The sequence below is a fragment of the Halichoeres trimaculatus genome, unplaced genomic scaffold (assembly GCF_033239565.1).
Source record: "Halichoeres trimaculatus isolate MK-OKI-2021-1 unplaced genomic scaffold, fHalTri1.1 fHalTri1_scaffold_8, whole genome shotgun sequence".
Classification (NCBI taxonomy): Eukaryota; Metazoa; Chordata; class Actinopteri; order Labriformes; family Labridae; genus Halichoeres; species Halichoeres trimaculatus.
The window spans coordinates 4,708,184-4,724,736 of NW_027437186.1; the positions used below are offsets into that span (position 1 = coordinate 4,708,184).

General features: G+C 44.7%; 1 protein-coding gene across 1 annotated transcript; it reads right to left on the reverse strand.

The window, feature by feature from the left end:
• Positions 1-7,639: 7,639 nt before the first annotated feature.
• LOC141795206 (protein NLRC3-like) lies at positions 7,640-16,180 on the reverse strand. Its single transcript, XM_074676015.1, has 6 exons — positions 15,904-16,180; positions 13,125-14,465; positions 12,596-13,064; positions 12,170-12,343; positions 8,576-8,749; positions 7,640-7,862 (listed from the first exon to the last, which is right to left on the reverse strand). The coding sequence occupies exons 1-6, from the start codon at positions 16,178-16,180 to the stop codon at positions 7,640-7,642; spliced, it is 2,658 nt and encodes an 885-aa protein (XP_074532116.1).
• Between the last annotated feature and the right edge of the window lie 373 nt (positions 16,181-16,553).

Here is a 16,553-nt window from a genome sequence, read left to right on the forward strand (position 1 = left end):
TAAAACGGAGACACCAATAAACTTGGCAGCATTAAGTAGACCTCTGCGATAGCAACTCCACAGACTTGTGCTTTGAGATTTCTCTTGGAGTATGGTATTTACAGTGTCCCTAAGGATTCTGTTTTCCTCCCTTATTTGAAGGTTGTCTTCGTGCAGGTTTCTGTTTTGACTCCTGAGTTCTTCCAGTGTGGAATTTAAAGAGTCCTTCAGGGTTTCGTTTTCAACCTTAAGATTTCGGAGTTGCTCCTGTGTGTTATTAGAAAGGTCACTCAGCTTTTTGTTTTCCTCCCTTATTTGAAGGTTGTCTTCGTGCAGGTTTCTGTTCTGACTCCTGAGTTCTTCCTGTATGGAATTTAAAGAGTCCTTCAGGGTTTCGTTTTCAACCTTAAGATTTCGGAGTTGCTCCTGTGTGTTATTAGAAAGGTCACTCAGCTTTTTGTTTTCCTCCCTTATTTGAAGGTTGTCTTCGTGCAGGTTTCTGCTTTGACTCCTGAGTTCTTCCTGTATGGAATTTAAAGAGTCCTTCAGGGTTTCGTTTTCAACCTTAAGATTTCGGAGTTGCTCCTGTGTGTTATTAGAAAGGTCACTCAGCTTTTTGTTTTCCTCTTGTAGCTGGAAGTACTCTTCATGCAGAGTGTTGTTTTCTTCTTGTATTTCTTCAGTAACAGCTTTGAGACTTTCCAGTTCCTCTTGTGTGAGACTGAAGGCGCCACTAAGGGTTTTTTGTTTGCCCCCAATATAGTTGAGATGGTCCAAAGTGTAAGACAGAGAGTCTTCCACGTCTTTGATAACGTCTCCAAACTTTGAGTTTATTGTCTTTTTGGCATTTTCAAAATCAATTTTGAGACTCGTGAGTTCTTTCCATATAGTGGACAGATCCTTCCTAAAGTTCATCTTATCCACATTTAGTGTGAAGTTGTCCGTACGCAGGAACTCACTTTCTTCCTTCACTACTTTTATGTCAGCACTTAGATCAACGAGTTGTTTCTGCATGTACTCTAGACAGTCAATACATTTTGTTTTGTCCGCCTTGAGTTGACAGTTGTCATCTTTGAGACTTTTGAGCTCTTTCTGTGCAGAGTTTATAGAGTCAGTCAGGGTTTTGTGATCATCTCTAATACTGTTGAGATCTTCCTCTGTGAAACTCTGAGAGTAACTCATGTTTGTGAGATCTGTAAGCAGTGAGTGTATTTCTTGTTTGGTATTCACAAAGTCACTTCTCAGACTCGTGACTTGTTTCGCCATGGTGGACAGATCCTTACTAAAGTTTTTCTTATCCACATTTAGTGTGAAGTTGTCCATACGCAGAAACGTACCTTCTACCTTCACTACTTTTATATCAGCTCTTAGATCAACGAGTTGTTTCTGCATGTACTCTAGATAGTCGCTGAATTTTGTTTTATCTGCCTTTAGTTGACAGTTGTCAGCTTTAAGACTTTCCAGTTCCTCCTGTGTTTTGTTAAAACAGCCAGTGTGGTTTCTGTTTTTTTCTTGAAGTTGAAGGTTGTCTTCTCGCAGAGTGTCCATCTCTACATGTAGTTTTTCCATATCAGCTCTCAGACTCGCAAGTTGTTTATGTGTATTATTTGCATAAACAGTAAGGCTTTTCTTATCATCTTTAAGACTTTTGAGTGCTTCCTGTGCAGAGTTAATAGAGTCAGTCAGGGTTTTGTGATCATCTCTTATACTGCTGAGCTGTTCCTCTGTGAAACTCTGAGAGTAACTCATGTTTGTGAGATTTGTAAGCAGTGAGTGTATTTCCTGTTTGGAATTTGCAAAGTCACTTCTCAGACTTGTGACTTGTTTCGCTATGGTGGACAGATCCTTCCTAAAGTATTTCTTATCCACATTTAGTGTGAAGATGTCTCTACGCAGAAACATACTCTCTACCTTCACTACTTTTGTATCATCTCTTAGATCCACAAGTTTTTTCTGTATGTAATCTAGATAGTCACTGAATTTTCTTTTATCTGCCTGCAGAGTGCTTTTCTCTCCCTGTAGTTCTTTGATAGCAGCTATAAGACTTGTTACTTCTTTCTCTGTGCTGTATAAAGAGGCATTTAGGGATACCTTCACAGATTTCATCAGATCGTATACTTCTTTTCTGACTTTAAAAAGCTCCTCTGCAACCTCATTTTTCCAACAAATTTGATCCTGACCTTCCATAGGCTGCTGATGTCCTCGCACCTGAATGTTTGCAGACATTCTTGAACAATTGTCCGAAGAATTATTTAATCCTAACACTTTGAGAGTTACAACAAAACTGAGTTTTCTGCTCAATCTGCACACTTATGAGTTATTTATTGATACCGTCTGCAGGAGAACAAGGTGTCCCTTCATGTAAGGGACTGATGTCACTGTGACATCATAGTAACTCATGGAATGTTTTTTTTTTAAAAAAAAAAACCTCAGAAGGGAGGGGGGCGGAGTCTGTCTGTGATGTGGATTTAAATGTAAACAAGCAGGACAAAGTCCTTCAGAGGAGCATTCTTTGTGGATTCCATTTGGATCAGAGATTTAGGCCTGAACCACACGTATATGGATATATTCCTAAACGCACATTTTTCTGTCCGAATGGGCCTCTCAACCACACGAACATGGATATTTCACCCACGGATAAAAAAGTGAAGAAATAAAAAAATATACGGTTGAGTGGATCGGTGTAGCGGTGTTAAACGGAGCTGGTGTTGACATGATGACGTCAAGCGCCCAGCAACAAGTCACTGTGTTTGACTGCGCATGCTCATAACGTTCTTCTTTTATGGTTTTCACATTTTGCTAACCTGCCACTTATCGGCCAGGCATGGCCTTGCAGGCTTCAGAGGCAATCGTTTTCAGTTTGGCCTCTTCGTATGGACAGAGATATTTCTGTGGTGTGGACGGAGATTTTTTTTTTAAACGATGGAAAAGATATCCGATCAAAAAAATATCCATATACATGTGGTTCAGGCCTTAGACAAACTAAGCTACACAGTTTTAAACATTTAATTTACACATCCTTCATTTATACTTTAATAAACTAACTAATAAGTCTGTGATACCCAACTATTAGAATCCCAATAGTAACATTTATTTCCATTCAAGTCCAGAAAGAGGAAAAGATTGCTACTTAAAATGTGTTTAGAATAGAATAGAACTTTACTGTCATTGTAACAAGTACAACAAAATTGAAGTCACAATCAAGAAAACAAAAGTAAAAAAGTGTATAGAAAGTGTAAAAAGGTCCATAAAAAAATAGATGCTGACAGCTTGTCCATCATTGTCCAGTTCAGCCAGTCTCCACCTCCACAGGGTCCAGGACTGAGCCTCCCCAGCAGTCTGTTCAGTCTCTGTCTCCTGGATCCTGTCTGCTCACAGCAGGTGAAGGTTTTCTATGGGGTTATATTTGTGCCACCAGAAACTGAATTTGAATTAAAATATTGAATTCAAAAGAAGCATGATGTGTACTGAAAATTAATGTTTTAAAAATGAATTTATTTTTTAAATTGAATTAATTTTTTAGGTTGAATTTGAATTTGTATTTTGCCTATAAAAATTCAACTCTTTTTATGGAGTTAACTTAAGTTCATGCAGGACACGGAAGTCATACGCCCAGCTGTGATCAGCTGACAGGCTGATGTTCTAACCAACCCTCTCAACCAATCACAGCGTGTGTCTAACAACAAGGCGGTGTATTTAAATCACGTCTTCATTCTCAGTTATTCCTGCTACCTCATTGTTGCTCAGCTGCTGCTGTCACAATAATTCCACCTCCACCCCAGCCTCATCCTATTTAGCCTCATGTGTGTATCTTATTGATCTGTATGCATCCTTTAATCTGTATGTATACGGGGGGTTTGCTATGCACTCCCTGGAAAGCTCTAGCCAGCTGCTCGGCTAACCCAGGGAGTACTCTGAAAAGCAGAGCTTTAACGCCAATTCTTACTGTATCCATTTGGCAATAAATGGTTAATCTATGCCGAGAGTGTTCCTGACTGAAATACTTTAATTCAACTTTTTTTTTTTACCTTAAAATTAAAAAAGACAGAATTCAATTTCAATTCACAAAAAGCAGATTCAGTTTAAAAATTCAATTTCAATTCAAAGTGACACAACCATTACGTCATCTTGTATCTGTAGGGAGACTAATCATGCACAGATTCACAGACACCCTCTACACGTTTGCGGACTCTCCTGTGTTGTGTCTAGCTGTACTCCTTCTCCCCTGAGTGGGACGATCGTCAACGATGGCTGAAGACCAGCGGTTGAATAATCAAGGTTGAAATCACATTATACACATGGTTGTCTGTCTACTATGTTACCCTGCGATTGACTGGCGACCGTTACCGCCTCTCACCCAGTGACAGCTGGGATACGATCCTGCACCCACCCCGCAACCTTGAAAGGGATAGCCGGTATAGAAATGAATGAAATCACATACACGCCCCTCACCACCTCGAGTTGGCAATCCAAGATGACTGCCCCCCATTCTAAACAGTTATCAAGCTCCTGTAATAATCAGTTCATAAGCACTTCTGACAAATGTTTCGAACACTAAATCAGCTGTATACAAAGTATTGTTCAACTTACATTTGTAGAAAAGCTGCCACAGTGTTATTTACATCCCTCGTGTGGTATTTGTGAACTTAACGCAGGGTGTGCTAACAAAAGCTAACACAACAGCCCTGGTATGTCGGTGTAGGTACCAGATCTGCTCGGGCTGCCAGATCAGCTCGGGGCCCTGCGCCTGCCAATGACGTCATGCTATTTGATTGGCTAAAATTTGGCAAAATGGCGTAGAAGATTGTGATTGGTTCAGATTACGTTGAGGGGATTTTCAGATTTGAGAGGAAAGATGGAAGACTTTTACCACAAAATTTTTCATTACTTAGAAAAAGGTACTTTCGACAGTCGGACTGCCACCTCTAAGTGTCCCGAGAGCCGAAAGGCCACCATTCGAAAGGCTGGAGGCGTCCTGGCTTTAGACTGTGGACGCCGCCCAGTGCAGTCGGCCTTCTGGCGTTTCCTGAGGTGGCTCCTCTGTACTCAGCCACACGATTTTAAAATCACACATTTAAAATCATGTATTGTGTGTGCGTATGTATGTGTGTGTGTGTGTGTTTGTGTGTGTGTGTGTGGGTGGGGGGTGCTTTGGGGTGGAGTTTGAATGGGGGGGGGTGGGGACTGTTTTTAACATGTATAGCACTTTGTGCTGCATTTTTTTTAATGTATGAAAAGTGCTTTGTAAATAAACTTGATTTGATTTGATCAAAAAACTACACGATTACAAGTAAGATACTGTTTGACTAAACTCCTTTTCAATTCACAGGGCCCTCAAGTCTCACGAATTCAGTGTGTGACACATGCATTTGAGGTTTTGCCACTATGATCAAAAATGATAAATGAATGACTCACACATTATTTTCAATATATAAATACAAACAATATATTCACGCCACAACTTTTTTGAGTGCCTCGTGCCTATCTATCATCTTTCCCAGTGCTCCATTTTAAAAACTCTTTCTGTTAAACTATTGCATTTTCAATACATTTATAAAGCTACAGATTGACCTCAAAATGCTGATGCTTGACAACATGGCTTCTGTCGTTCTCTTGACTCTCATTCAATTCATTTTTATCCAAGGAAGAATCAGACATACAAGACAAAGACAGAGAAGACTCAGATGTGCTGCCGTTGCTATACAAGCAAAACATTGCCAACCTGTAAGTTCAAGGGTGATATAATCCTTTGCGTTAATATAAGAGTGTGGAGTGTCATGGCGCCTGAGGGAGCAGGCTGCCCTCAGCTGCTCTGTGTGCGTGAACGTGAGTGAAGGTTTTGTTTGTGGGCCTTACTTTTGCTTCCACGCTTTTTGGGAGCATTGTTAGCATGTATCCTCTGGATATTATGGACCTGAACCAGATACGGGGAAGCATTAAATGTGTACACACAAGAGAGGATCTGCTGGCGCTGAGGAGAAGGGGAGCTGCTGGCGTGTGTCACCACATCCCAAGGGAGATAAGGAGGAAGTACCGAGGCTGCAGAGCGGAAGCAAAAGTTAAGACCGGTATAACAAACGCTAAGCGACGTAGACACAAGCCATCCGTCCCGTCAATATTAATGGGAAATGTCAACGCGCTTCAGAATAAAGTGGACGAGTTAGCAGGACTGATGAAAACTCAGAAACTTTACCGGGAGAGTAGTCTGGTCTTCCTTACGGAGACGTGGCTGACTAGCTACGTTCCCGATGCTAACGGGGAGCTGCAGGGATTTACATCTGTGAGAGCCGACAGGGACATGAAAGCATGCGGTAAGAGCAAAGGTGGTGGGCTTATACTGTATGTGAACAACAGGTGGTGTAACCCATCTCACCTGACTGTTAAAGACACTTTGTACTGCCGCGATGTGGAACTTTTAGCAGTCAGTCTGAGACCACACTACCTGCCTAGGGAGTTTACACACGTCATCGCTGTGTGTGTTTACATCCCTCCCAGAGCTGACGCAGCGGTGGCGTGTGAGAGGATACACTCAACCGTGTCACGGCTACAAACACAGCACCCCGACGCACTTTTTCTTTTATCTGGAGATTTTAACCACGTCACCCTCACTTCAACTCTGGCTGCCTTTTATCAGTTTGCAGACTGTCCGACCCGCAAAAACAGGACTATTGACCTGCTATATGCTAACATTGAAGATGCATACACAGCATCCCCTCTACCACCACTGGGACGGTCGGACCACAACCTGATATACCTGTCACCCCTGTACACACCTCTGGTTAAAAAGCAGCCCACTACATCCCGCTCCTTCAGTAAGTGGCAGGATGGGGATGAGGAGATCCTCAAGGACTGTTTCCAATCTACTGACTGGAATGTCATGCTGGACTCCTTTGGGATGATATTGAGGGCGCCACCCAGTGGCGGACTGGGACTGAAAAACAGCCCTGGACTTTAATGCGTCCCCACCAGCCGTTCATACACAGACAGACAGCCAGCGCCCCCCCGGTGTATGAACCGGATCAGCCCGACGACGGCCGGTGCTGCAGGTCTGTCAACGGCCGGTTCTGCCCGACTACGGCCACCGCTGTAGGGGGGGCTGTCACTGGTCGAACTGGCCGTCAGTGGACCGGCAGCACCGGCTGTTCTGGACTTCTCCAGAACGTCCAGATGGCCAGTCCACCCCTGCACCCTTCCATAGGGGTGCCAGACTAAACCAATCCAATCTCAGAAGGTGGAGCTACAACAATGCAGACCATTGATTGGTTGAAAGAATCGTCAATTACCACGCAACAGCAGCTGCATTTCTCCTGGTAGCACACAGACTTCTCTGAAACAAAGTCCGATTGTACTTTGTAACAAAGAGCCACATGCCAATCACAAAGAAGATTAATTGCTGGATGTCTTCCATCGTCGCTCTTTGTTTACTGTGTTGCGTTTTTCTTCTTTGACGGATCTATTAGCGGGGTACACTGTGACTGTGGCGTCATAGTATTATGTTACTGATGCGGCTGTCGGCATTTGGCTTACACGCCGCCTACCACGAGAGGTCATGGTTGGCTGTGGAAACGCAAACAGGACCAAGCTTAACTGAGCCAACCTGTACCAAACTGTACTGATTTAAACCAGACTGCTTGGTAGAAACGGGGCTTAAATGTGTTTGTTACATGATAGCTGAAAGCAGTAAGAGCTGAGCACAACACTGAACTGACCTCAGAGTCTTCAGGCTGTAGAGAGGACTTTTCTTAAGATCAGACAGAGGCTTTACTCCTGATTTCTGCAGATTGTTTCCTCTCAGCTCCAGCTCTCTGAGATGGGAGGGGTTGGACTTCAGGGCAGAGGCCAAAGAAGCACAGCTGATCTCTGACAGACCGCAGTGACTCAATCTAAATCAAAATTAAATGAAAAAGACAAGAAATCATTTCTTATTCAATCAGGTGTGCTGATGTTTTTTAAATGTGTAACTCAACATTAAAGATCTTTGTCCTAAATTAAATACAGAAACATTGTCTTTCTGTTCCTGATGTTCATAATGATGTCATAGAAATCTAGTATTCCCATAGATGTCTCTGTCTCCAGAGAAATCTCAGCCTTTGTGTTTGGCAGTGTGATAGTATGCTGAGTCTTGTTAGCTCAGGTTTGGGCTGACGGGCCTCTCTATGAGCAGAGGAACTTTCCTCCTGTTCATGTCAACACACATTGATAACATGCTGCTGATCTGAACACTCTGAACACAAATATTGTGAGAAAGGAACCAGAATCAATAGAAAGCTGAAATGAGTTCAGAGGATCTTCTGGATACAGATGGGACTATTGAAGAAAACCCTCAACATTCATTATATTGATCTACAAACAGTGGATCTCTTTCACACTTAGAGTTACACAGCCTTCTCTGACTGCAGGCTACATTTAGTACATAAAATATCAAAAGATGAACTCGAGAAAATCTTCAACTCAACTTCATAAATGTGAAGAATGCATGAACTAAGTGGACATCCATTGTTTATTCTATTTATCCCATATTTAACCAGATAGAAAACCCAGTGAGACTGATAAACATTTCAGAGCTGTATTGAAAACAGAGAGTCAATGAACTGACCTCAGAGTCTCCAGTCTGCAGAGTGGACTCTCCAGAAAACCACACAGCAGATCCACTCCTGAATTCTGCAGCTCGTTGTCACTAAGGTCCAGCTTTCTCAGATGGGAGGGGTTGGACTTCAGAGCAGAGGCCAGAGAAGCACAGCTGTTCTCTGACAAACTGCAGTTCCCCAGTCTGAAAAATAAATGATGTAAGTTCATCAATTATTCAGTGTTGAATAACGTGTAAAGAGTTGAAGAAGAAGAAAAATGAGAGTCCAAACAGCTGAAGCCAACGTCATTCTGTAATTCTGTAATTCTGTTCCACCCTCTCCTTTGGTCTAACTTAGGGAAAGTAGTGTTAAGCTCATGGACGAATGGTGCTGTTTATTTTATTTATTTTTTTAATTTTGCTGGTTATTTTACATCAACATACTGCCGTAATGGAGGACTGTCCATACACACCAGTTGTCAGTCAAACATACCACTAGTCACTTCATAAAAGCCCACTTCGAAAGAACTGTCAAAAAGCTGAAACTGGTGCTACCCTGTTCATTTCAAAAGAACTCATTTCTGCTTGAAATGAAAATGTGCGAGAGAAATATCACAGTCTGCGTGTCAGCCCTGTCCATGACTGTGTCTGTGTGCAGAGGAAGCTCAGTTGAGAGAAGACTAGTGTTTGACATGAACTCAATATCTTAACACAAGAAGAGAATTTAACTTTTACTGCAGAGAGCTGAGGGATTGTCATCAGGGGCTCTGTCTTGATCTCATATTAACAGACAGACTTATAGCTCCCCAGCTATCTGCTGGTGTGTTGCAGTTTTCCCTGGTGGACAAAAGGGTTGCTTCTCTGGGCCTTTGGGTCGGAGAACAGCCCTGACTGTTGTTTGTGCTTATGCACCAAACAGCAGCTCAGGTACCCACCCTTTTTGGAGTCCTAGGGACGGGTACTGGGAAAACATCCCGACTGGAGACTCCATAGTCTTACTGAGGGACTACAACACTTTCGTGGGTTACGACAGCATGACTTGGAGGGGCGTGATTGGGAGGAATGGCTGATCTGAACCAGAGTAGTGTTCAGTTGTTGGACTTCTGTGCTAGTCACAGTTTGTCTATAACTAACACCATGTTCAAACATAAGGGTGTTCATAAGTGGACCTGGCACCAGGACACCCCAGGTTGCAGATCAATGATCGACTTTGTGGTCGTATCAGCTGATCTCTGGCCGTATGTTCTGGACACCCGGGCGAGGAGAGGAGCAGAGTGATCACCACCTGGTAGTGAGTTGGATCAGATGGCGGGGGAAGATGTCGGACAGGCAGACTTAAACAAACAGGGTTGAGTGAAGGTTTGCTGGGAATGCCTGGCTGAGGACCCTGTCAGGATGGTCTTCAACTCACACCTCTGGCAGAGCTTTAACTGTGACGCGGGGGTGGCCGGGGACATGGAATCCAAATGGACCATATTCAGTGGTGCCATTGCTGAGGTGGCTTTCCGGAGTTGCGGGCGCAAGGTAGCTGGTGCTTGTTGGGGCAGTAATCGCTAAACCTGTTTGTGGACACCAGAGGTGGAGGGTGCCATCAAGCTGAAGGAGTCTTACAGGACATGGTTGGCTTGTTGGACTCTGGAAGCAGCTGGCAAGTACAGTCAGGCTAAGCGTTGCATGGCTCTTGCGGTTACTGAGGCAAAAACTCTGGTGTTCGGTGAACACAGTTTGGTGAGGCCATGGAAAAAGATTTTCAGTCGGCCCTGAAGAAATTCTGGCAAACTGTCCAGTAACTAAGGAGGGAAGAGCGGCTCTCTGTCCACACTATTTACAGTGGGGATGGGGAGCTGCTGACCTCAACTGAGAGTATAGTCAGAAGGTGGAAAGAATACTTCGAGGATCTCCTCAATTCCACCAACGTGCGTTTCATTGAGGAAGCAGAGCCAGAGGACTTGGGGTTGGGCCCATCCATCACTGTGGCTAACTGTCTCTGGGGCAGTTAAACAACTCTGCAGCAGCAAAGCCCTGGGGTCAGAGGAGATCCGTTCTGAGTTCCTCAAGGCTCTGGATGTTGCAGGACTGTCTTGGACTGTCTTGCAACATTGCATGGACATCGGGGACAGTGCCTCTGGATTGGCAGATTGGGGTGGTGGTTCCCCTTTTTTAGAAGGGGGACCAGAGGGTGTGTTCCAACTACAGGGGGATCACACTCCTCAGCCTTCCTGGTAAGGTCTATTCCATGGTGCTGGAGAGGAGAGTCCAACAGTTGGTCGAACCTTGGATCCAAGAGGTACAATGTGGTTTTCATCCTGGCCGTGGAACACTGGACCAGCTCCATACCCTTGCAAGAGTGCTAGAGGGGGCATGGGAGTTTGCCCAACCAGTCCACATGTGCTTTGTGGATTTGAAAGGTATCTTGTGGGGTGTGCTTCGTGAATATGGAGTCGATGGCCCATTCCCAGTCAGGGTTGGACTCGGCCAGGGCTGCCCCTTTGTCATGAGCCTGTTCATTACTTTTATGGACAGGATTTCTAGGCAAAGTCAAGCGGCAGAGGGAGTCAGGTTCAGGGGTCTCAGGATCCCATCTCTGCTTTTTGCAGATGATGTGGTCCTGTTGGCCTCATCAAACACTGACCTTCAGCTTGCACTGGGGCGGTTTGCAGCCGAGTGTGAAGCAGCCAAGACGAAGATCAGCACCCCTAAGTCTGAGGCTATGGATCTCAGTCAGAAAAGGGTGAACTGCCTACTCCAGGTCGGGAGAGAGTCTTTGCCCCAAGAGGAGGAGTACAAGTATCTCAGGGTCTTGTTCAGGAGTGAGGGGAAAATGGAGCGAGAGATTGACAGACGTATTGGGTGGCGTTGGCAGTGATGCGGACGCTATACCGATCTGTTGTGGTGAAATGAGAGCTGAGTCGGAAGGCAAGGCTCTCAATTTACCAGTCAATCTATGTTCCATCCTTCATCTATGGCCACAAGCTGTGGGTGGTGACCGAAAGAATAAGATTGCAAGATAAGGTGGTTCGGGCATCTGGTGAGTGTGCCTCCTGGACGCCTCTCTGGGGAGGTGTTCCGTGCATGTCCAACTGGGAGGAGACCCCAGGGCAGACCCAGGACACGGTGGAGAGATTACATCTCTCAACTGGCCTGGGAACGCCTTGTTATCCCCCCAGAGGAGCTGGTGGAGGTGGCCTGGGATAGGAGCCATTGGGCTTCGCTGATGGCACTGCTGCCTCCACAACCTGGACCAGGACAAGCGGTGAAAAATGGATGGATAGATGGATGAAGCATGAAGAAGCTGAAGCTCTGCTGAAAAATCTGTTAGTGTGTGGTGTCCTCGGAGTGCATACTACACACTGTAAGATCAGGAGAGAGAAATCTTGTATGATCTGTCTTTTGATATCACCAAGTGTGTGGTCTCCAAATGTGTGAAGTTTTGGAGAATCCTGTAATGTGTACCAGCCTTTACTGCAACAAGAATTAAGCAGTCCTGGAAAAAATTGACCTGAGAGACTTTTTTTAGTTTCATGCTCACTCCCAAAATGTACAAAACAAAAAAGCAAAAGCTCAGAATAAAGACTTAAAGAAAAGCTGAACAATAGAAGAATGGGCTTCAGTCAGTGAACTGACCTCAGAGTCTCCAGTCTGCAATGTGGACTCTCCAGACCGACTGACAGAATCTCCACTCCTGAGTCATTCAGCTGGTTTCCACTCAGGTCCAGCTCTCTGAGATGGGAGGGGTTGGACTTCAGAGCAGAGGCCACAACTTCAAAGTGAGTCTCTGAGAGCCCACAGCGTGAAAGTCTGTAATAAAGTGAGTTAGAATGAGAAAAGACTCTTTATATTGTGGATGAGTTTGATGAGAAAAGAGTGGATCAGATCCTGTTAAACTAAATGTCATCAGACACAACACATCACAGACAAAACACATCATGCTAGACTTTGAGAAACCAGCAGATTACTATCTTCAGAGGAATCAGGATTTATAGTCAGTTTATTTTTACACTTAATCTATTTTACCAGACTGATTTTCATGTTGATCTCAGGGAAACTTACCGAGCCTTCCTGCAGTTCCTCACAGCTGGAATCAGTCTCAGTCGACCCTGATACGACGCATTGTACTTGTTCAGATGTAACTCATCCAAAACCTCCTCTGACATCTGCAGCATGTAGGCCAGAGCAGAGCACTGGATCTCAGAGAGTTCCTTCAGTGATCTGTTCTCTGACTTCAGAAACTCTTGGATCTCCTGATGGACTGAGAGGTCGTTCATCTCCGTCAGACAGTGGAAGATGTTGATGCTTCTGTCAGGAGAGACCCCACGACTGGTCATCTCCTTCAGGTTGTTGATGACTCTTTGGATCATCTCTTCACTGTTGTCTGTGTGACCCAGAAGACCCCCCAAGAGTCTCTGGTTTGACTCAAGAGACAGTCCATGAAGGAAGCGAACAAACAGGTCCAGGTGACCGTTTCTACTGCTCAGAGCTTTCATCATAGCTTTGTTCAGTAGGTCTGCCAGAGGGGGACCTTTGTGTTTTTTTCCCAGCAAAGCCTTAAAAAAAGATATGATCCCTTTTGTGTGCTTACTTTCAGTGCGTCGTCCCTTCAGAAAGTCCTCCAGTACTGCTGTGTCTTCATGTGTGAAACAGTGGAACATGTAGACTGCAGCCAGAAACTCCTGAACGCTCAGATGAACAAAGCAGTAGACTGTTTTCTTGAAGATCACACGCTCTCTTTTGAAGATCTCTGTACAAACTCCTGAGTACACCGAGACCTCTGTGACATCCAGACCACAGTGCTCCAGGTCTGCTTGGTAGAACAGGATGTTTCCTTCCTCCAGCTGTTCAAACGCCAGCCTGCCCAGCTTCAGGAGAACTTCTCTGTCAGCTTCCATCAGCTTTTGAGAACTGGTCTGAGGACTGGTTTGAGGACTGGTCTCATGTCCCTCAGCATACTTCTTCTTCCTCTGAGTCTGAACCAGCAGGAAGTGTGAGTACATGTCAGTCAGGGTCTTGGGCAGCTTTCCTCTCTGCTCGGTCCCCATCATGTCCTCCAGGACTGTGGCAGTGATCCAGCAGAAGACCGGGGTCTGACACATGATGTGGAGGCTCCTGGAGGTCTTGATGTGTGAGATGATTCTGCTGTACTGTTCTTCATCCCTGAACCTCCTCCTGAAGTACTCCTCCTTCTGGGTGTCAGTGAAGCCTTGTACTTCTGTCAGCCTGTCCACACATGAACGAGGAATCTGATTGGCCGCTGCAGGTCGAGAGGTGATCCAGACCAGAGCTGAGGGAAGCAGATTCCCCTGGATCAGGTTTGTTAACAGCACGTTTACAGAGCACTCCTGTGTGACATCAGACACAACCTGAGTGTTGTGAAAATTCAGAGACAGTCTGTTTTCGTCCAGGCCGTCAAAGATGAACAAAAGTTTGCAGTCAGCCAGTGTCTCTGCTCTCAGCTTCTTTAATGTTGGATGGAAAACATGGAGCAGACCGATGAGACTGTGCCGCTCATCTTTGATCAGGTTCAGTTCCCTGAATGAAAGCAGGACCACCAGACTGAGGTCTTGGTTTTCAGAGCCCTCTGCCCAGTCCAGAGTGAACTTCAGCACTGAGAAAGTTTTTCCAATCCCAGCCACGCCGACTGTCAGAACCACTCTTATGAGTTCTTGTTGCTCAGGTAAGGCTTTAAAGATGTCCTGGACCTTGATGGGAGTGTCCTGGAGGATCTTCTTCTTGGAGGCTGTCTCCAGCTGGATCACCTCATGTTGGGTATTCACCTCTTCACTTCGTCCCTCTGTGATGTAGAGCTCAGTGTAGATCCTGTTGAGGAGGGGTCTACTTTCTGCTTCATCATGTCCTTCAGTCACACGTTGATATCTCCTCCTCACACTTATCTTGTGTTCATTTAAACCCCCCTGCAGAGCAGCTGGTGCGAGACAAAGAGAATATGAAAATGAAGGGATCATTTCTGTAATGTAATAGGCTTGTGAGCCTCATGGGTACCTGTAGTTGTTATAGGTTATACGTATACTGTGGAAAAGTATTGTGTTGTATTTTAAAGCTGCTAAAGCACATGGCTGGACTTCATGTGGTTAAAACACAGTAGACGGTAGACGTAGATGCAGACATCTGTACGTCTGGTATACATTTCTTCACTTTGCAGGAGTGGAGGCAATAAAACTCTGTAACATGTCTTTGATGACGGTAAAAAGGGAAAACAGAAATTCTCCAAAAGTAATTTCGGGACAGTTGAGATCCTAGAAAAAACTTACTATACATACAACACATATTCTTCACAACAGCACAAAAATCAGTCGGAGCCCATTGATTTGTATGTCATGGATTTGAAAGATAAGGCCAAGGACTGTGTATTTGGACTAAGGGAAGCACACCTGACACTCCAAAAAGCCAATGATATCTGCCATGCGAGTGAGATAACAACCAGCCAAGTCAAAGAACTGACAGATGAAGTAGAAATGAACCAAGTGCAAACCGTCAGGCAAAAAGTCAACATAAAGAGCCACACACAACAAAGTAAAAACAAGTTGCAGCAGATGTGGCTTCAAACACGGAACGGTGCAGATCACAGAATCAGCAGCATCAGAGAAAGAAATTGCATGCAGTTGAGCAAAGTGTGGAAGAAAATGACGTTTATTGGCACAGTTGGAAAGGAGCAGGAAATACGGGCATGGATTCAGAGCCTGAAAATAAACAAAAAAGCTGTGACTTTTAAACTGGACACTGGTGCAGACTTTAATTGCAATGTCAGTTTACACATTGAATGTGCTGGATGTCAGAGGCAGGCTCAGAGCAAGTAAAAGCAAACTTAGCGTGTGATGATGGTAAGATCAGTTTGGCAACAGAAGTTTGTCTGGTGTTTCTGCTGAGCCTTGCAGCACACTAGATTGATCCCATGGATGGTTCAGGTCAGTTAAAGTTATAATCCGGTTTGTAGCAAAATAAATGTTTCTATGAAAGGAGAAAAACATGAGATTGTCCCGTTGATGTCTAATATGTACGTTCAAAGTCTCTGGCCGTGTTCGGAGAGTTGCGTCCAGTCTCTGATTTTAGCATGCTGTATTACATACATAGAAGTTGTCCACCATTCAGGGTTTGCTGAACCCGTCGGCGGGATCAAAAGAAGCGTGGAATTATTTTTTTTTTCAACTAAGGGCGTATTCAGACCTAGACTGTTTGGTCCACTTTAAACAGACCAGGGTTCGTTTCCCACACTGGTGCAGACTTTTCATGCAGGTGTGAATAGACACAAACAAACCCTGGTGCGGACCAAACAACCGGACTGAGACCCACTTTTTGAAGTGGTCTCGGTCCACTTCCAAACTTCCAAAGTTTGTCATTTTTACCTTCTTCTCCAGTGTGGATGCTGCTTGACAGTTTTTCCACCAGATCCTGTCTGGGGATCTTCCCCAGAATTTCTCTCATCAACTCTGCAGACTGTTGGTTGTGTGTCTGTGCGACCTTATCCACCGTTTTCCGCCTGTCTGCTTTATCCAGTTCACATGCTGGGATACCATGGTCCTGTAGGTACCACTTAAACGTCTCAAATTCATCATCACGCAAATCCTTCAGTGTATTGAACAGCAACTCCTTTAAGCTCATTTTCCCGATCTTAGGCGGCATTTTTCTCTGTGAAAACAGACATGAACATTAAGCTATGAATGATGCAAAGACCAACAATGAGCAACATCACCAGCAAAAATAAATAAAATAGAATAATCAGACCAGAGAACTGGGGAGCTTCAGCTAAAACATGATCAATACTATTAGCACTATATGTGATATAAACCTGTTTCAGTTCTGTAGGGTGGTAAAGGAGTCTGGCTCTCATCAACCAGTACCCCAGTGGCTCGGCTAAGCCATTTAGTGGGTATTGGTGGTACAGCATGGCAGTGATTCATATCTGGCTGATAGAAGCATGTGTGTAAACCTTGGTAATTCAGAGCCCAGCCCTGCCCCTCTGCCGTATGGGGTTCCACAGGGGTCCATTTTAGGG